This window comes from Leopardus geoffroyi, chromosome B1, assembly GCF_018350155.1.
Source record: "Leopardus geoffroyi isolate Oge1 chromosome B1, O.geoffroyi_Oge1_pat1.0, whole genome shotgun sequence".
Classification (NCBI taxonomy): Eukaryota; Metazoa; Chordata; class Mammalia; order Carnivora; family Felidae; genus Leopardus; species Leopardus geoffroyi.
In genome coordinates this window covers 86,595,524-86,617,121 of record NC_059327.1, presented here as the reverse complement: position 1 = coordinate 86,617,121, position 21,598 = coordinate 86,595,524, and the positions used below count along the sequence as shown (strand labels likewise).

Below are 21,598 nucleotides of genomic sequence, written 5' to 3'. Positions count from 1 at the left end.
CAGGAGAGTTTGCTGTCCCGGTACGTTAACTTACTTTTTTAGCTATGTATAATAATATTCAAATTGCTTGTTAAGAGGATGTTTTAATCTTCATTTAGATTATATTGCTTGCAAGTACAGTGGCATCAAGACGTTGGTTGGATAAAAAGAAATCAGTTACAGTTGAAGAATCAGAAAGATGGGACAAATTAAACATGCTGAACACTTTATTTATTTATTTTTTTTAAACACTTTAATCTTAAAGCATGGAAGGTGCCCGTATTTTCCAGTCTTTTATTGAGAGGCCCAAGGTATGGGCTTTTTTGATGACTTTCACTTTTTAAAAAAAATGGCATAAATCACATTAATAACATGTGGTCTGTTGTCTTCAGTTTCATTAGAGTGAAAACTTGATGCTTGTGAAGCAGTCTTAATTGTAGAAGCCTATATATTTTGATGATTTTCCCCATTATGGTTGTGTCATTTAAACCTTTTAAATTGGTTAAAAGTATCTAATTTATCCTTGAATCTTTCCATTCAGCTTGAAACAGTTTTTTCTTTTGTTCTTGTTTCTTAAATTTACATAATATTGAATTAAATTCTGTAATGATAATAAATGCAACTGATTCAAACAGGTTTGGGAGAACAGAACTCTTAGCATATAGCTCACCTTGTGGGAGCAGAAGAACATAGGCACACCAGAATAACCTAGCTGTGACCATTCAGTCCTCAAAATTTTCTGAGGTAACGGAGAGAGCTGGTGTTAATCTGTTGAGTCGGTTAAATTGAGGTCATTTAGGACAGCTTCTGTAGTAACAGAAATCCATTATAGATGGATTAAGCGAAGGAGGGAATGAATAAATTAAAAGTATTCACAGATCTGTTACAAAGCCAGGAGCAAGTGGTATAGTCATGACTCAGGAGAAACCAGACCTGGACAGCCACTCATTCTCCTGGATTTCAGAATCTCACCTATTGTTCCATGTTTCACTTTTATTGATACTTTCCCTTAGATTATAAAATTGAGAGTTGATGCTATCATAAACTATTGGAATTTCTCTTTTCATGTAGTTTTTAATTCTTGATTCCTGAAGGGCAAATGTTAATTTTGAGTGTTATTTCTGTGAATTGAGATAAAAAATGAACCAAGATAAGTCATCTACAATATTACCTCTTTTTGTCCAACCTTTTCTTGATTTCTAACTCAGCTTGATGCATTATTTTCTAGCAGGGAAAGGAGTTGCCATTAAGTTTTTAGAAAGTTACATCTTAATACCTTCAAAAAAATAACACCTTCAAAAATGTACAGTTTACTTGCTTTTAAATTTTTATCCAAAAGTTAAGAGATTTGTAAAAGGGTGTGTACATAGGTGTGTGTGCATAATTTGGAATGTTGATTTAGCCCTTTAATAGTAAATAACATGTTTTGTACAAGAATAGTAACTGCACTTAGGTATTTTATTAAAGTGTGCTTGTGTGTTTGTACTCTAGGTGGCGATCATAGAAGAATTAGTAGTAGGTTATGAAACCTCTTTAAAAAGCTGCCGGTTATTTAACCCTAATGGTAAGTGCTCAGCTTTTATATTTTACAAACATCTTAAAAATTTTAAGGTATTGTGAAATTCTTAATCAGAAGGTCAGTATTCATAATTTAGACAGTAAGCTTAATATTTTAAACTTTTTCCTTTTTAAGATAGAGATGCATTAATTTGCACATTATGTGAATATATTTGGTTAATTATCTTACTGAAAAAAATGTAAAATTTCAAACTTCTACAAAACTAGTCCTGGTAATATAATGATCCTCCATCATTTATTAGCCATCCTGTTTCAATAACTTTTAACTCCTGGGAAAACATATTTCATCTATATTCTTAACCTACTTCCCTCTCTGTATTCCCGTATTATTCTGAAGCAAATCCCGAACATCACATCATTTTATGGATGAATATTTCAGCATTCTAATGATCATAACCATAATATCGTCACCACACTTGAACATTAATACTTTTTTAATACCAAAAAAGTCCATGCTTACATTTCTAGTTATCTTAGAAAATTTTTTTTTTCCTTTTTGGTTTTGGAGTTTGTTTGAATGAGGATCCATATGAAATCTATACTTCAAGTTTAATATTTTCTCAAGTTTTTCTACAGTCCATATTTTGCTGACTGAACTCCCATGGTGTTACTTAACATGTTATTCCTCTGTCCTCTGAATTTGTTGTAAATTGGTAGTTGGATGTAGAGCTGTACTGTCGTATGATAGTTCTTGACTATTAAAATTTTTTTAATTCGGTAAAATTAAAAATTCAGTTCCTAAGTTGCCGTAGCCACATTTCAGGTGCTGCTCAGTACCATGTAAAACCAGTGCCTACTACCATATTGCCCAGGGAAAATACAGAACATTTCCATCATTGCAAAAGCTTCTAACAGACAGGCTTAATGAGATTTAGGTTTTTGGGGGGTGTGTGTGTGTCATGTTTTTCTTTCTTTTATTTATTTTTTTTTTTTGGTTCGTTATTTTTTGTTTCCTTTCATTTAAGTTTAAAAAAAAATTTTTTTTAATGTTTATTTATTTTTGAGAGAGAGAGGGAGACAGAATCGGAAACAGGCTCCAGGCTCTGAGCTGTCAGCACAGAACCCAACATGGGGCTCAAACTCACAAACTGTGAGATCGTGACCTGAGCCGGAGCTGGACATTCAACCAACTGAGCCACACAGGCGCCCCAAGTTTCTTTTTTTTTTTTTTTTAATGTTTATTTGAGAAAGAGCGTGCTCGTGAGAGAACGGTGGGGGGTGCAGAGAGGGGGGGGGAACAGAAGATTCAAAGCAGGCTTTCTGCTGGCAGAGCAGAGAGCCCCAAGTGGGGCTTGAACTCAGAAGCCATGAGCTCATGACCTGAGCCAAAGCCAGACACTTAACTGACTGAGCACCCATTTCCTTTTAAATTTAAAGGGTGAACAAGATTATTTCATGGGTGGTGGAATGTTCTTCCATCAGGAAGCATTTAGTGTTTATTTTGTATGTTAGCACCCATTTCCTTTTAAATTTAAAGGGTGAACAAGATTATTTCATGGGTGGTGGAATGTTCTTCCATCAGGAAGCATTTAGTGTTTATTTTGTATGTTAGCAATTGTCAGGAATTACAAACTGGTGATATTCTATCATTCATTTTCTATTATCTTACAAGAGAAATTTCCCTTCATCTGTTACCTGTTTATCTAGTATTTGAGTTTATGTAGGAAAATCAAGATGAATTCTGCTTTTCCCCCCTACCTCTCCTACATTTTGTTATTGTTTCCCAGTTTTCAAAATAATGAATTCATTTAGTAGCATCCTTCAAAGATGCCAGTGCACATTTTAGAAGTATGATGAATTCATGGGTTTAAATATACTTGATGTTTTAAGTCATTGCAGTTTCAAATGGTTCCAGCCTTCACATACCATGGTAGTAGTTGATAGCTTTTTTGCAGTTTGGTGTGACAAGATATTCCAGTTCATCTGGCACACTGTCCATAGCAGACCTGGAATCAATAGTTTTTCCAAAGGAACCCTGGTTCTTACAGTGGGAAAGCCCAGTATAGGACCTGGGATGCTTGATGCTATTGGGTTGATTATTGTTTCTAGGTCTCAGATTAATTTTAATAATACTTTTTAAAAGGCGTTACCATGGTTTCATTGGTTAATCATCATGATGTTCCTTTGATTATCAGCATTTTCCTACATATTTTACAAATGTGGAAGAGGTTCAATGACATGCCCAAGAATATGCAGCACTTTAGTTGCAGATCTATCAGATCGGGAGTTGGTGAGTTCCACTCCTATTGTTTGTCCACTGAGCCATCCTGCTTTTACTAGGATAAAAATAAGCAATCTGTTGCTTTCTTTGAAAGCAAATAACAGTTCTTAGATTTTAGATATTGGTATGAAATAAAAAAGCATTTTTTCATGTGTGGGTTGTATATTTAACTTACACATTTTCTTGTGAATATATAGAAGTCGAATTACGAACTAAAATGTAGAGTAAGCATTTTTTCTTACCTCATCTTTTGGGTATAGTTTTTATTCAACCTAAATTATGCATCGTTGCATATCAGCATAATATTAACATATATTAAAAATATAATCACCAAAACTCAACCACATCATAGGTATACTTATGTAGAGTTTAGCATATTAGCTAGAAATATTAAGCAGTCAGGCCCGTTTTTTTTAGCCTCACATTAATGAAAAATTTCTTTTGATACCTTTTTCCCATCTCTCATAAATAACTTCCTAGTCCATACACATTCATAGTTCTAGCCCTGATTGTTTCCCCTGACTCGTTTTAGTTTCTTTTTTTAGGTAATTTTTTTTGTATCTTTGATCTTGTTTATCTGCCATATTTATGATATAAAATTCTTACTAAATTCAAGGCATTGTGCTAGGGGCTGAAATGATACAGAATAGAAAGCATGGTCCCTTTCAAAGATCTTACAAATTTAAGGATAGTTTTATAGCTAGATATGTAAATAAATGGTTCAAGGTATTTTTCCTTATTAACAAAGATAAAGCCATTTGGAGGTGGGTACTCGCTTACTATACGTTAATGACTAATCTTGGTTTATTTCCTCTCTCACCCACTTCCCCACTTTTCAAAGATGATGGAAAAGAGGAACCACCAACTACATTACTTTGGGTCCAGTACTACTTGGCACAACATTATGACAAAATTGGTCAGCCATCGATTGCTTTGGAATACATAAATACCGCTATTGAAAGTACACCTACATTGATAGAACTCTTTCTTGTGAAAGCTAAAATCTATAAGGTAAAAATCTCCCCCCCCCCCTTTTTTATAAGGTAATGTGTCTTAGAAAGAATTTTTTCTATAGTTTGTAAATTCTAAAAGATATAACAAAAATGATATATTTGATGGCTTGTAAAACCTGGAATGAATATAGTGCATTCCTCAGTCTGATTACTTTTAGATTTGTCATGGTCATGCTACTTTATTTATGTCTATATATACACACAGATATACATACATGCATATGGTTATTCAGATATGTGGTTATTCATATTATATATTTTCATGTATTCACACATACACATATCTAATTATTTTGTTGGTTTTAAGTTGTAAGAGTATAGATACTCAAACGTTATTAATTTGCTGTGAAATGTTTGTTTCTATTAACATTTGAGTATGATCATGATCAGTATCTGAAATGAAACTGAAAATTTTATAGTTTTACATGTCTTCTTAACTTCTTGGTCCTTTTTGAGAATCTCCGGTCCTATGTTTTAGCATCATCTTAAAATAAAATTGGCTCTTCTCTTTCTTAATACAAATACAAATTAGTAATAAAATCTCTTAGGGAAGAGATTATAAACTCACAATTTATTTACCAAAAAATAATGAAATTAAGTGATGTTTTAAAAGCACTTCTCAAAGTCAGGTTATTATCCTCATTAGTTTTGTGTCTTTGACAAATGGACTAGTTACGTGAATTAGAATGCATCTGGGAATGCCCAGTAATAGTCAGTAATGTGTCCATGTTTCCTTTTTTTTTTTTCTTTCTTTCTTTTTTTTTTTTTTTAATTTTTTTTTTTTTTCAACATTTATTTTTGAGACAGAGAGAGACAGAGCATGAACGGGGGAGGGGCAGAGAGAGAGGGAGACACAGAAGCGGAAACAGGCTCCAGGCTCTGAGCCATCAGCCCAGAGCCTGACGCGGGGCTCGAACTCACAGACCGCGAGATTGTGACCTGGCTGAAGTCGGACGCTTAACCGACTGCGCCACCCAGGCGCCCCCCATGTTTCCTTTAGGGTAGAAACTTGGCCACACCTTTGCCTATTTTTTCTTCTTCTTTTTTTTTTTCTTTTACTTTTCAGTGTTGATGAATAATTTTTTTAAATAAGTATTCTTGTATGTTAACTGAATTTCTCTGATACTCAACCATGATGCCTTTTTTGACCTTTATATTGTTCTGACTTAAAGATTTTGACTATTATTTATTCTTAAATTTAACCATTGTTGTTGAGTATTCATTATGTGCCAGGCACTGTTGTAAGCAATGAGGTATAACAGTAAACAATAAAACAAGTTTTTACTAGCAGGGAGCCTATATTCTGTATAGCCAGAAAAGTATCAAAATGTATGCATGTATATTGGTTAAGGTTCTAAGATCAGTCAGAAGAATACCTTTTTTTTCACTTGTGTTTTAGTTACCTGTCAATAGGTAACTAATTACGTGCCTAGTAAAATTAGCATACTGATTGGTTTATTTTGCTTTTCTACCCTATAAGCATGCTGGAAATATTAGAGAAGCTGCAAGGTGGATGGATGAAGCCCAGGCCTTGGACACAGCAGACAGATTTATCAATTCGAAGTGTGCAAAGTACATGCTAAAAGCCAATCTGATAAAAGAGGCTGAAGAAATGTGCTCAAAGTTTACAAGGGTTTGTACAGCTACTGTTCTTATGAATAAACAGTCTATACTTGTATACCTTGCTTATTTTTCAAAAATTTTTTCTAATATTTTTAATATCAAAACAGGATTTTAATTAAATTCCCTTTGATACTAATACTGACATCAGTAATAGTATAAAACATTTTTCTTTTTAGGTGGTTGCGCAATGCTTTTTTATTTTTTATTTATTTATTGTACAGTGTGTTTTTAAACTGATTTACATTGAGATGTGTTCAGATGAAATTTTTTAGGAGTGAAAGGAACTAATATTAGTTGAATACCTGCTGTGTACTAGTGTTCTGTATCTTATGTTACTCTCCAACCCCAGTTATGTAGATCTTTTGATTATTTACAAAGGTACATTTTTTTCCCAGTGATTAGAAATATAATTTCAATTTCTTATAATATCTGTTCCCTCATTCTGAAAATGGTTAATATAGAAAGTGATTTTGAAAGAATTAAAGTCAATAGACCATACTTTCCTTCTTAAATTCTTTGGTGAAGTAGTGTATTTGGTAAGACATGGTCTTGAATGCATATAATTTTTATATAGGAAGGAACATCAGCAGTAGAGAATTTGAATGAAATGCAGTGCATGTGGTTCCAGACAGAATGTGCCCAGGCTTATAAGGCAATGAATAAATTTGGTGAAGCACTTAAGAAATGTCATGAGATTGAAAGAGTAAGTACCCTGTATATGTGAATTTCTTATTTTATTCTGTTATATGTTGAAGGTTTGGGGCAACTGTTTTTTCTTTTCTTCCTCTTTATAATTCACAGCTTGTGAATTCTAAATATCAGTGTTCACAGTTTTTCAATAAAAATGTTGCTGACTATATTATGAGCAGATTTCCCCATTGTCTACTCTGCCTGCAAGAATTCATGTAAAAAATTTGGAGAGTTGCATCTTGTTATGTTCTGATTGATTTTTGAATGTTTCTTTCAAATTGCTGCTGTATCTTCAGTAATACAAAGCTCATTAAGGTATCCTAGAAACTGGGGGTTGATTGGTGATGCAATACACTCTTGATACTCGTACAAGTTTTGAAGTCTTTTTACGGTATTTTTGTAGCCTATGTAATTCCTCATTTTTTTTGATAAATTCATTGTTTTCTTCGTCCTCTTCACTTCTGATTCATTTGTATCACTAGTGGTTGGCTTTCCTTTTTTGTGTTTTTCACAGATAAAGATAATTTGTATAATTTCATGCTTTTTCTCTTACCAAGTCGAGAACCCCAGAACTTAGTTGAAATGAGCTAGGTTGTGGTTGCTCGACTTCACTAATTGATTTCTCTCTCGCATACCAACATAACATTGCGTAGGACTCAGATTTGTATTTTCAGAAAAATTACCAAATACTGTATACTATAATCTTTGCAGATCATTCTGAATATAAAAACAATGTTTAGTGTGTAAACCTATTGCATCATTATGTATACTAATAATGTTCGATTTGTCATGCTAGCTTTATTTAAGTATGGTTAAAGAAGGAATAAGTATATATGTTTCAAATGATTGTGCTTCCTTTTCATTTAAATAAATCATTGCCCGGTGTTTGCCATATAATGTGCTAGGGGATGGTCACTTGTATTTGCTTATTTGATATGGAAAGTATTTATACTGGATGATTGTAATATGTAATATTTTTTAATTTATTAATTTTTTCATGCATAGGAAACCAGTAAATCTAAAAGTTTGATTTCTATAGCTTTTTTTAACATTGTTATACTTCAGTATAATAAAAAAGATGATTTTGTTAGCATTTTATAGAAATCACTGACGACCAGTTTGACTTTCATACTTACTGTATGAGGAAGATTACCCTTAGATCATATGTGGACTTATTAAAACTAGAAGATGTACTTCGACAGCATCCATTTTACTTCAAAGCAGCAAGAATTGCTATAGAGATCTATTTGAAGCTTCATGACAACCCCCTAACAGATGAGAATAAAGAACATGAAGCTGATACAGGTATAATATTCAAAGATTTCTTATTGTTTGCTATGATATGTGTATGTATATTTATATTTTTGTGTAGTTTAGATTTTTCTTGAGCTTTTTATTAAGCACCTGTGGGAAGATGTTATACATGCTTAGAAAATGACGATGGACGTTTGTGAATTTCTCTAAGCAACGAAAGAAAAATACTGTTTATACTTTGAAAAGCAAGAATTTAATTTGTAACTGGTCATTAGCTTTTAAGAAGTTGAATCTCATGAGTTTAGCATTTAATAACTGGTTTAGCCAGTACTGTAAATTGCTAACTATGATACTATAAATTGCTAACTGTATCATTAGTGTTGCCTGTCAGTATATCTAGTTCTTCTTTTTAATAGTTATTTATAATTAACCTACTGAGAGGCAAATATTGCTTGAACATTAAAAGCCAGCTTGGATGGGGCACCTAGGTGGCTCAGTCAGTTAAGCATCCCTTGATTTCTGCTTGGGTCATGATCTCATGGTCATAGGATAGAGCCCTGCATTGGGCTCTGTGCGGGCTTGGAGCCTTCTTAAGATTCTCTCTTCCTCTCTGCCCCTTCCCCGCTTGTGCACTTGTGAGTGCATGTGCATGCTTGCTTGCTGTCTCTCAAAAAAAAAAAAAAAAAAAAAAAAAAACAATATTAAAAGCCAGCTTGGAATTAAACTAGTAAAATTGCCTAGTGATTTATCATTTGGCCAGTTTTTAAAGTGCTGTTTTTCTACCATGATGTCAGATGTATAGTATTCCTTAGATAATTATTTGGGGAAGAATTTCAATAAAAATGAAAGAGACATGTAGAAGGATATAAATTAATTGTACATCCAGATATTTTGTGACTTAATTTGTGGCAAAAATGTTACAGGAGATGGGGTGTAAGAAGTGTGTCACCATGTTATTATTCAGTCCTGAGTTTATTCTTCTGAAGTTATGGTTGGTTGTTTCCTGTATCCTTCTTCCTGCTAAGGAGAATCATTTTGTTAATTTGTTGTTAAATTTTACTTCCTATTGCCTAGGAACCCTTAAGAACTTTCTAAAACCACACATTGAAACCCTCGTACAGATTTCACTTGACTGTCTCTCTACTTGTTGCTTCAACTAGAAAATGCCAGTAAGAATCTATGGAAGAGTTTACTGTTGAATCTGAGAGTTACTGTCCTCTGACTTCTTTTGTTCACTGACTTCTTTCTGTTCACTCCTCCTGCCTTTCTCTTCAAATTATACAAATAATATACAATTAACTCTAATTATACAAAGTTAAAACAGTTCAGAAATGTACTAACAAATACGAAAATTTCCTTTCACTGTTCTCTTACCTGTAGGTCATCTTCTTTTAAAGATTATCCGTATAAAACATTCAGTTTCCTTTGTGCACAATTACATTTATGTGTACGTAAACTCTACACACACGTTTCAGAGCAGTTCTTTGAGATTGTTTGGTTTCATTTGTTTTATTTTTTTAGCTTCATAAATGAGTCATATTATCCCTGGTATTCTGCAACTTAGACTTTATTTTTCATAGTGTTGCTCCATGTCTGGGCATAAACTTACTACAATTATCAGTCATTTAAGGGCCATGTGGGAACCTTTGTGTGTTTTTCCCCCCACTATTACAGTGCTATAGTAAATCCTTGTACATCATTTTGCACATGTTTATTTAGCATGGATTGTTAGAAGTGGAAATTACTTGGTTAAAGAGTATGAAAGTTTGAAATAGTGTCAAATTGCCTTTCTTAAGAGGTTCGTCAGTTTTTATTGCCATAAACACTGTATTGTGAGATTATCTTTTATTTTATTGCTAACACAGAAAATTATCCATTCTTTACATTTTTGTTATTTTTGGGAAAATACCTGCTTAATAATTCCTAAATTTTTAAGAGGGGAACAGCTGTCTATGTTTTCATGTGGCCTTTGGGTTTCTTGTATGAATTGCCTGTTCATATCTTTTTCCCTTTTTTTAAAATTTATTTTTTAATTTACATCCAAGTTAGCGTATAGTGCAACAGTGATTTCAGTGATTGATCCCCTATGTATAACACCCAGTGCTCATCACAAGTGTCTTCCTTAATGCCCTTTACCCATTTAGCCGCCCCCCCCCCGCCACACAATCCCTCCAGTAACACTCTGTCCTCTATATTTAAGAGTCTCTTATGTTTTGTCCCCCTCCCTATTTTTATATCTTAAAATCCTCATATGAGTGAAGTCATATGATACATGTCTTTCTCTAATTTTGCTTAGCATAATACCCTCTAGTTCCATCCACGTAGTTGCAAATGGCAAGATTTCATTCTTTTTGATTACTGAGTAATACTCCATTGTGTGTGTGTGTGTGTGTGTGTGTGTGTGTGTGTGTGTGTGTATGTACATATATATACACACACATACACACACACACACACACACACCACCTCTTCTTTATCCATTCATCCATCAATGGACATTTGGGCTCTTTCCATACTTTGGCTGTTGTTGATAGTCCTGCTATAAACATGGGGGTGCATGTGTCTCTTCGAAACAGCACAGCTGTATCCCATGGATAAATGCCTAGTAGTGCAATAGCTGGGTCGTAGGGTAGTTCTATTTTTTAGTTTTTTGAGGAACCTCCATACTATTTTCCAGAGTGGCTGCACCAGTTTGCATTCCTACCAACAGTACTAAAGAGATTCTCTTTCTCTGCATCCTTGCGAACATCTGTTGTTGCCTGAGTTGTTAATTTTAGCCATTCTGACTGGTGTGAGGTGGTATCTCATTGTGGTTTTGATTTGTATTTCCCTGATGATGAGTGATGTTGAGCATTTTTTCATGTGTCTGTTAGTCATCTGGATGTCTTCTTTGGAGAAGTGTCTATACATGTCTTTTGCCCATTTCTTCATTGGATTATTTGGTTTTTGGATTATCTTTTCCCATTTTAGTTTTCAACTTCTTGGCTTATAGGAGTTTTCTACATAGTCAGGACTTTAATTTTTATTTATATATTGCAGAAATTTTCTTCCTGTTTTATTTAGGTCTTTATGGTGGGTATCTTTTATTATGTAAAAGTGTTTTTATGAGATAAGATTTCTTTAATCTTTTGTGACTTCTAGGTCTTGCATAAAAAGACTTTTCTACATCAGAATTTAAAATATATTCATAAATATCTTCTGTGTTTCCTTATAACAATTGTTCTGTTATGTTTACAATTTGTTAATCACCTGGAGTTAATTTTTATATACTGATGTGAGGTAGAAGGTAGCTTATTACCTGCAAGTAGACTGCTGATTCCTCAACAATATTTATTGATAAGTTGTCATATTCCCTGCTATTTAAAATGCCATCTTTAGGTGACCCTGGCTGCTCAGTTTGTGGAGCATGCGACTCTTGATCTTGGGGTTGTGAGTTCGAGCCCCACGTTGGGTATAGAGATTACTTAAAAATAAAATCTTTGAAACTAAATAAAGTGGCACGTGGGTGGCTCAGTGAGTTCAGCGTCTGGCTCTTGATTTCACCTCAGGTCATGATCAGAGTCATGGGATCGAGGCCCACCTGCGATGTCTCTGTGCTGAGCATGGAGCCTGCTTAAGATTGTCTCTCTCTCCCTCCCTCCCTCCCTCCCTCCCTCCCCCTCTCTCCCTCTTCCCCCACCCCCAACCTCTCCTTCAAATAAATAAATAAACAAATAAACAAAATACTAAACTGTGATGTAGTGAATTGTGGATATGGTGTCTGGTTCTTTTTTTTTTTTTTTTTTTTTTTTTTAATTTTTTTTTTTTTTTTTTTTTCAACGTTTATTTATTTTTGGGACAGAGAGAGACAGAGCATGAACGGGGGAGGGGCAGAGAGAGAGGGAGACACAGAATCGGAAACAGGCTCCAGGCTCTGAGCCATCAGCCCAGAGCCCGACGCGGGGCTCGAACTCACGGACCGCGAGATCGTGACCTGGCTGAAGTCGGAAGCTTAACCGACTGCGCCACCCAGGCGCCCCCTGGTGTCTGGTTCTAACACAACATCAAAACTTACTATACAGATGTTAAGATTGTGATATTGACATCAGTATTCAGTTTTCTGTTCTTATCTGTTTGTCTCTTAATCTAATACTATGTCTTTAGAATTTTCTTGCCTTTACATGCAAATTTTTGCTTATATATGAACTGTATGATTAGCTTGATTCCAGAAAGTTTCTTTTGGAATTTTTAATTTGAATCGCATTTAACATCTAGATTACTGTTTGGGGTGGGGATATCTTAAACAATTACTATTAAGTCTTTGCATACTAGAATGCATTGTATCTTCTATTGTCCGATAACTTTGGTGAATTTGTTACTAGCATTATCTCTACATGTCTTGTTTTCCATTACAGTATTCTGAAAATTTTTTTAATGTTTATTTATTTTTGAGAGTACAAGCAGGGTAGGGGCAGAGAAAGGGGGAGAGAGGATCTGAAACGGGTTCCACACTTGAGAACAGTGAACCCAATGTGGGGCTCGAAGTCATGAACCACAAGATCATGACGTGAGCCGAAGTTGGAAGCTCAACCAACTGAGCCACCCAGGCACCCCATCTTTTAACAGTATTCTAAATGAATATTATTATAATTTTTGTCAAGTTGGTATCCTTATTGAACTCTGATATTAGGTTTAGTTGTTTTTTCAGTTGATTTTTAAAAAATTTTCTATGTAAGCTATTATGTTAATCTGTAAACATTAGTAGTTTGGTTTCTTTCAGAATTTATTCCTCTCTTTTCCATGCTTTACTGCACTGGTGAGGGTGGCAGAAACTGCTAACAGAAACAGTAGTGTGTGTGCTTGCTGCCTTCTTTATCTTTAGACATAATGTTTCTCATGGTCCATCCACCGTAAAGCTTGCTATTTGTAACAAATATGTGGTAGTTACCCTTTATTTGGTTGAGAAGTTATTTTTCACTTTTTATGTTTTATCTTTTCAGTAAACCTACAGTCTTTATGTGGCCAGGTTTCTTTTATTTTGCTTTCTTGTGTGAATGTTGATTTGGCTGGATACTCTAGGTTTAGATGTTATTTGCTATGCATTCATGTGTGTGTGTGCACACTCATACGTGCACACAATTTTTTAAATAGTTTTTTTTTTAATGTTTATTTTTGAGAGAGAGAGGCAGTGGGACAGAGAGCAGGGGAGGGGCAAAGAGAAAGGGAAATATAGAATCTGAAGCTGGCTCCAGGCTCCAAGCTATCAGCACAGAGCCCGACATGGGACTCGAGTTCACAGACCATGATGCTTAACTCACTGAGCCACCAAGGTGCCCCTACACACAGTTTTATTTAAGAGATAGTGCAATATTCTAGCATAGGAGAATTCTTCTCTGGTTTCTCTTGAGCTGAAATTCTGAGCCTCTTTTATGTTAACATAAGTCATAGGTAATTCTTGCAAAATTTAGACAGTGCTTATCCAGATAAGTTAGTGCTACATTAACTGAAATAGGATTTGAATTAATTTCTATATTAATTTCTTATGTAGTTATTCCTTTCCTATTTTTGTATGGCAACTCTATTATTATTAACTACATGGGTCCTTTCAAGGCAGTGGCAGATAATATAGAATAAGGTCACAAACTAGCCAGTGGGCAGATCCGTACTGCAGTTTGATTTGATAAATGAAGTTTTATTGGGACACAGCTGAGCCTATTCATTTATATATTATCTATGGCTAATTTTGTGCTACAAGAGCTGAGTTTAGTTGCACCAGAGATCTGAAAATATTTAGTATCTGGCTCATTATAGAAAATGATTGCTGACCCCCAGTATAGCATAATGGAAAGAAACATCCCAGAATTTGGAATGAGAGTGAAGTGGATTTAAATACTTGCTGTGCCTTTTATTATTACTTGAGTTATTGTTTTTCCTCTGAAACCTTAGTTTTCTCATACATAAAATAATATACTCTAATCCACGAGATTATTAAGGACATTAAATAAAATAACGTAGGGATGGGATGCAAGTGGTAGCAATTATTGTACCAGTCATTAAAAGGTCAGCATTTTTGTGGCTACTCATTTATAGTCTTTTGTTTCCAGAATGTAAATTTTCATCCTTGTTTGAAATTTTATTTTTCAGTAGTAAGGGCTTCTTTACTAGGGAAAAGAGAAACAAGTCTGTATTTGTTCTGATGGTGGTTATCTATTGCCACATAATATTCCTAAATTTAGCAGCTTAAAATAATTATTTCTATAGTTTAGGAATTTAGTAGCCTCTAGGTGGGCCCAGCTTAGGGTCTCTTATAAAGTTGTAGTTGAGATGTTGGCTGGGGCTACAGTCATCCGAAAGCTTAACTAGAAGCTAGTTAGTTAACTAGACTAGAAGATTCATTTCCTAGATGGCTCACTTGCATGGCTTTTGGCAGGTGGCCATAATATGTCAGTCTCTCTAGATTTCTTGAGTTCATCAAGCTAGCCATGAGAGAGCAAGGAAGAAGCCACAACATTTTTAATGTTCTGTTCTCTTGACACAACATTCCATTACTTCCTTCACATTCTAATTGGTAGCAGTGAATTACCGAGTATAAACTATATTTGAGTGGGAGAAGAATGAAACAATTTGTAGATATATTTTTAACTGCCATGTTCTACAATCAGGACACAAATTATTTATATTATTCTTAAATGCAAAATACACTTGCCCCTCCCAAGGCCTTCAAAAGTCTCATTCCATTACAGCATTGGCTCAGAGTCCAGAATGTTACATATAAATGAGGCGCAGGTGCTGATAAGGGTTCTTGAATATGGTTCTTTAGTATAGTTAGTATAGCTCTTCAAGTATAGTTCTTGATATGAAATCCTGTATCAACCACATATTCAGTATAAATTGATGGCAGAGGCATAGGGTACCCACTGTTGATATTCTTATTCAGAAAGGGGTGATGAGGGAGGAATGAGAGGTACACAAGAGTGACTGGTTCATGGCAGTTTTCAAGTCCAGTTGGGTACAGGATTAGGACTCACAGTGTAGGAATAATTCTCTTATGGCTCTTGGTTCTATGTTCTGGGTTCTTGGTTCCACCTTCTGTATCATCTTTTCTTGTTCTTAAAAGATAGCATTTGCAGGATGCCTGGTTGGCTCAGTTGGAAAAGCTTGTGACTCTTGATCTTGGAGTCATGGGTTCAAGCCCCACGTTGGGTGTATAGATTACTTTTTAAAAATTAATTAATTAATTGATAGTTAACATTTGTTTGCACCTTAGTAGTTTTTCAGTCTGCTTCCAAAATTTGGGAGGTCTTTTCATTTTATACTATCTCCATTCCTTTCAGTCCAGATTTGCTGTTTCTACCCATCTAATTCTCTTAAAACTTTTAGGGATCTTTTGTGAGTCTTATTAGAATCCACATGCACAAATATCTTTGTCTACCTTGAGCACTGAGAGGACACCACCCTTAAGTTTCTTAGAAGCTCTGTTGTTTGAGAGGATCTGTGACTCATACCCTTAAAATTTTGGGGTGACTAGTAACTGAGGCACCATCTTTCTGAGTTCTAAGCCTTAAAGGAATCTCCCTCCCTTCCTTGTCTTTAGTAGGCTCCATACCCAGCATGGAGCCCAACATAGGACCTGAACCAAGATTAATAGTTGGATGTTTAACCAACTGAGCCACCTAGGCACCCGAGTCCTAAAAGATTTTAAAGCCAAACTCAACTTTCCCTGTTGACATGCTTTCTTGGCAGTTCTCTGAATTTGATCTTTGCTCAGCAGCCATTTCTGGAGAGGCTGAGAATTTTCAGAGCCGTTAAATCCTTCTTCCATTTGTTTCTTTTTCTTGCATTTTTATTACAAGCTGAAAGAGGAATCAGATGCCCCCTTAACTACCTTTTTTTTTTTTTTTTTTGGTCTGGAAATACCCCTAACTAGATCACCCAGTTCATTTGATAGATTTTATAAATGTTACTTAACTTTCTGCCTCTACATGACTATAACATGTCTCTTCAAAATCGATTTGCAGCCTCTTCAAAATCAACTCTGTTAATAGTCTAGGGTTCTTTGAGCTTCCATTAATGCTTTTCTCCAAGTCTTTCCACCTTTTGCCACTCTCTGGAACCAAAACCAGTTCTACATTTTAGGTTTTTATTGCAGCAGCATCCCCCTTCCAGGTACCAAAATCTGTCTTGGTTATCTGTTGCTGCTATTGCTTACACATAGCTTTAAATAACAAACATTTATTATATCAGAGTTACTGTGGCTCAGGAATTCAGAAGTCACTTAGCTGTATGATTTTGAAAGATGTAGGGGTCTTTCAGGAGGTTGAAGTCAAGAAAGCCAGGGCATCTGAGAGGTTGACTTGAGTTGGAGAATCTGCTTCCAAGATGGCTTCGTCTCATACCCAGAAGCCTTTTTTTGGCCACATGGGTCTTTCCATAAAGTTGTTTGGCTATCTTCACAACATGGCAGTTGGTTTCTTCTGAGTTGTCCAAGAGAAAGCAAGGAGCAATCCACAGTGCTTTTATGTTCTGATCTTGGATGTCATATACTTTGATTTCTAGCACATTCCATGTGTTAGAAGTGAGTCAGTAAGTATAGCCCACAATGAAGGGAAGCGGGGAAATAGGTTCTGCCTTTTGAAGGAAAGAATTTATGGGCATATTTAAAAAAAAATTTTTTTTAATGTTTATTTATTTTTGAGACAGAGAGAGACAGAGCATGAACGGGGGAGGGTCAGAGAGAGGGAGACACAGAATCCAAAAACAGGCTCCAGGCGCTGAGCTGTCAGCACAGAGGCTGACGCAGAGCTCGAACTTACGGACCGCAAGATCATGACCTGAGTCGAAGTCGGCTGCTTAACCGACTGAGCCACCCAGGCGCTCCAATTTATGGGCATATTTTAAAGTCACCACAGTGGTGGTATATTTTAGAATGACTTTTTTCATTTCTTGGTATCAACAAGTATTACCAAATAAATACCAATTGTACATGTAGCATTCAGATTTACTGCTTGAAGACTAAATAGTATAGAGTTTTTACTTCATTATTACATATTTATCAGTGATTTCCAGGCTGTCTTTTGAGACATCCATAGTTTATACTCAAGAGCTATTGTTAATTTTTAGTGTCAAATTTTTAATTTATCTTACAGTTATTCATTGTTCCGTCAACAAATACTTGAGTGTTTTCTGTATATTCTGCTAGGCCCTGAGAATACAAAGATTATGAGGAAGACAAAGTCTCTTCCACCAAGGAGTTCACAGTCTAAAAGAGAAACACCTGTATAAACAAAGTATTGTTACAAGCAAAATATATGTCATAGTGGCAGCACAGAGTAGAGAATGAATAACTGACAAGGTTAGAGGGGCATAACTAAGAAAAAGCATAGTCCAAAGCCATAGAAATATGAACATTTCTAGAATTGCAACTAGTTTAATATTGTTGGATGAACTTGTATACTTTTTTATGTTTTGCCATGGTTGCAGCACCAGGTCTCCACCTGTTTTCAAAAAAAATTTTTAAAGAGGTTGCAGTATTCTCTATGTGTGTGGAACTGTTAAAGGGCTAGATACACATAGGCATATGAACACATATAACATTTAATATTTTTAAAAAATTTTTAATATTTATTTTTGAGAGCGAGACAGAGTGTGAGTGGGGAGGGGCAAAGAGAGAGGGACTCAGAATCTGAAGCAAGCTCCAGGCTCTGAGCTGTCAGCACAGAGCCTGATACAGGGCTCGAACTCATGATCCGTGAGATCATGACCTGAGCTGAAGTCAGAGGCTTAACCAACTGAGCCACCCAGGCCCCCCTAACATGTAATGTTTTTTATGAGAGTTTTAGTGAGAATATTAAATTAGTGATTGATCATTACTAACCTGATTTATATGCTTTTAATTAATTAACACTTACTGCCTACAGCAAACATGTCTGACAAAGAGCTAAAGAAGCTACGTAATAAACAAAGAAGAGCTCAAAAGAAAGCCCAGATAGAAGAAGAGAAAAAAAATGCAGAAAAAGAAAAGCAGCAGAGAAATCAGAAAAAGAAAAAGGATGATGATGATGAAGAAATTGGAGGTCCCAAAGAAGAACTTATCCCTGAGAAACTGGCCAAGGTACTTAATAAAGGGTTTAGCACAATTTAGTGAAATTTCATGACAGCTATTATCATTAAATATGGTCTTATTCAACCAATTTGATTATTATTTGAGTGAAAATTTTTAATTTTTAGTCTCCTCTGTCTCTCTCTCTCTCTCTCTCTCTCTGATCATACTTCACATTTAAAACTTGTAGTAATGATCATGATCCAGAGTAATCTAGTATGGTATAGTGGAAAGTTTTGGCTTTTGAGTCATTCTGATCTGGGTCCACATATCAGCATGTACACTTCATTGTGTTTTGGACACTTTGTCTAACCTCTCTGATGATTTTCTCATCTATAAAATGGGACTAGTAAAAATCCCTACTAGGCAGAGATGTTAGGATTAAAGAAAGGAACTATATGTGTAAAGAATGTAGCATCTGTTACAAGTGGTAACATGCAACTTTTTATATCTAGAGACCAAACTGAGCTTGTTAAAAAGTGAGTGTATATGTATATTTCTCATCCATGTGTCAGTTTACAGTCCTTATTTATTAATTTTGCTATTCGAACCTAATGTCTTTAAAGTTCCTAAATATTTTCCCCCAGGCCAAAATCACATGTGCCATTTTTAATCATTAAGCTGAAACCAAGGTATTCACTGTCACACAAACCATTTTGATTAGTAACGTACCTGTGTACTCCTGGCTCTTGACATTGACCTACTCCATGTGAAAATAATTGCATATTTATTATGTTAAAGCAATAAATATAGTGAGCACATTGCCCTAGAGTTCAGTATTAGCCTCGCTAGTAACTAAAAAACCAAAATCAACTGCTCTATAATGAAGAAAAATTATAATACTTAGTAAATAGAGTTGGAAAATAGTTTTAGGATTATACCAGAGCAGATGGACAGTAATGTCTCATAGCAGTGTTGCTATTTAAGAACCATAGAGAAATCTGGCTTGGATTTCAAAGGATATATTGACATCTTTTCACAAATAATTGTGTAACTATTTTAGGAACAAAGATACTACTTTTTATTTTTATTTTTTTTTTTTTTAAATTTTTTTTTTTTTTTTTTTTTTTTTTCAACGTTTATTTATTTTTGGGACAGAGAGAGACAGAGCATGAACGGGGGAGGGGCAGAGAGAGAGGGAGACACAGAATCGGAAACAGGCTCCAGGCTCTGAGCCATCAGCCCAGAGCCCGACGCGGGGCTCGAACTCACGGACCGCGAGATCGTGACCTGGCTGAAGTCAGACACCTAACCGACTGCGCCACCCAGGCGCCCCAAGATACTACTTTTTATTGTTGGGTGCTTATTGGAAAAATATACAGAATAGGGAGGAAGCACAGAAAATGGACCTTTTAGGCCTCATGGAGAATTGCAGTTATTCAGGGATAATATCAACTTTAAGGGCCCTCCATCTTTATACCTCAGCTTTCTTTATTACTACCACCACTAACTTGTCTGCCAGCACCATTCTTTCCCTTGACTTTCCTTAATGACTTTTTCCTTTGTAACACTTCATATCTCACATTATACTTTTAATTTTTTTATTTTTATTTATTTATTTTTTTCAACGTTTATTTATTTTTGGGACAGAGAGAGACAGAGCATGAACGGGGGAGGGGCAGAGAGAGAGGGAGACACAGAATCGGAAGCAGGCTCCAGGCTCTGAGCCATCAGCCCAGAGCCTGACGCGGGGCTCGAACTCACGGACCGCGAGATCGTGACCTGGCTGAAGTCGGACGCTTAACCGACTGCGCCACCCAGGCGCCCCTCACATTATACTTTTTAAAAAGAGGATCTGTCTGGCTTGTTTAGTCCTTGTCTAATAAAGAGTAATCCCACAGAGCAGATTTCTTATGCTAGCATACCAGGCCTCCTTACTGGGTTTTCCTTTTATTTTTGACTTGAGTTTTTCTTGTGTCTAGCTTATCATGGCTGCTTTTGGACCAGACGTCAAGTTATAGTCTAATTATTAATACCTATATAGGGTTGTAGAGTCTCAGAAGAAAATAATGCCTACAGAAAGTGCTTTATTTGGAAGGAGCCCAGTGGAAGGCACCCTGATCTGGGGTGCTGTTTAATATATACTTCTCTTGCTTGTTGGGCACATAACACCCTTCTCTTCCTAGGATAACTGCCACCAGGATGCCCCCTTCTAATAGCATCCACACTTACGTATATCCCCAGTGTGGTGGCAGCACCAGATTATACCAAGCCATCATAATAAGGTATGGCATTGTAGGCTCTTTTAAATGCTGCCTGCCAAGTCTGGATCTACTGTCTATAGATTGTGATTTTTTGTGATCCTATATTTTATCATTCTTCATGTGATAAGTGGTATATTTAGTGTCATTCAGGATTTTATATATATAATATGAAGTAGAAGCATCGTTAGGTTAGCGGTAATTCCAGGTAAGGAAAATAGGAAAAGGTTTAGTGAGTGAGTTTAATATTTAGTTAACTGAATATAAACCTGAAGTTTCTCCAGTGTATCATGAGGCAATAAATTGTTATTTTTGAGTTCCCTCATGTGCCACCCATCTTGTGTCCCTCCTCACCTTCAGTCAGTACTTACCTCAGCCGGACTACTTTTTCCTTCTGTATACACACATGTTCTTTATCAGTGTGTCCTTAATATTCTGGCTGTATAAGGTATAATAGTTTCAAGCTTTTTGTTGCTATGCTGGGAGCATAGGGAGACGTACTCCTATATAACGTAGTGTAACGTGGATTAGACTTCACATCAGTTTATAAATTTAAAAATTGCATTTGATCAAACCACCCTTGCAGATCTCTTATATTGCCCATCAACACAATGCAATCCCAGTGTACATTTCTTTAACTTAAGTAAATTCAAATCTTCATGACTCATTGTAGTTTTTTTAATATATGTGCTGCCAGAGCAGGTACTGGATGTAATTTTTTTTTGAGAAACAAATGAGTATGCATAATTCTAGCAATTTCATCCAGTATTCCACTCAGTGAACATAGAACCCTAACTAAGTATGATAGAAGTATAACTACCATTTGTTTAGTCCCTGTCAGTTTCTGTGTGCATCTTCTCCTAATGAGAACATTTTGCTACAGGGATTAGGATTTTGGTACCTAATATATGGTTTTCATACATATAATGCAAATTAATTATATATATATATATATATATAT

General features: G+C 35.4%; 1 protein-coding gene across 3 annotated transcripts in view; it reads left to right on the top strand.

Moving 5' to 3' along the window:
* Positions 1-21,598, top strand: part of NAA15 (N-alpha-acetyltransferase 15, NatA auxiliary subunit) — an 86,068-nt gene that overhangs the window by 48,975 nt on the left and 15,495 nt on the right. For 2 of the 3 annotated variants that reach the window (XM_045467286.1, XM_045467277.1), the window contains exons 10-15: positions 1,471-1,543; positions 4,620-4,789; positions 6,272-6,424; positions 6,989-7,117; positions 8,196-8,409; positions 18,255-18,448. In XM_045467286.1, coding sequence (XP_045323242.1) covers positions 1,471-1,543; positions 4,620-4,789; positions 6,272-6,424; positions 6,989-7,117; positions 8,196-8,409; positions 18,255-18,448 — 933 coding nt within the window. Of the gene's footprint in view, positions 1-1,470; positions 1,544-3,692; positions 3,788-4,619; positions 4,790-6,271; positions 6,425-6,988; positions 7,118-8,195; positions 8,410-18,254; positions 18,449-21,598 lie in introns of those variants that run through there. The other variant, XR_006709640.1, reaches the window with a different exon arrangement.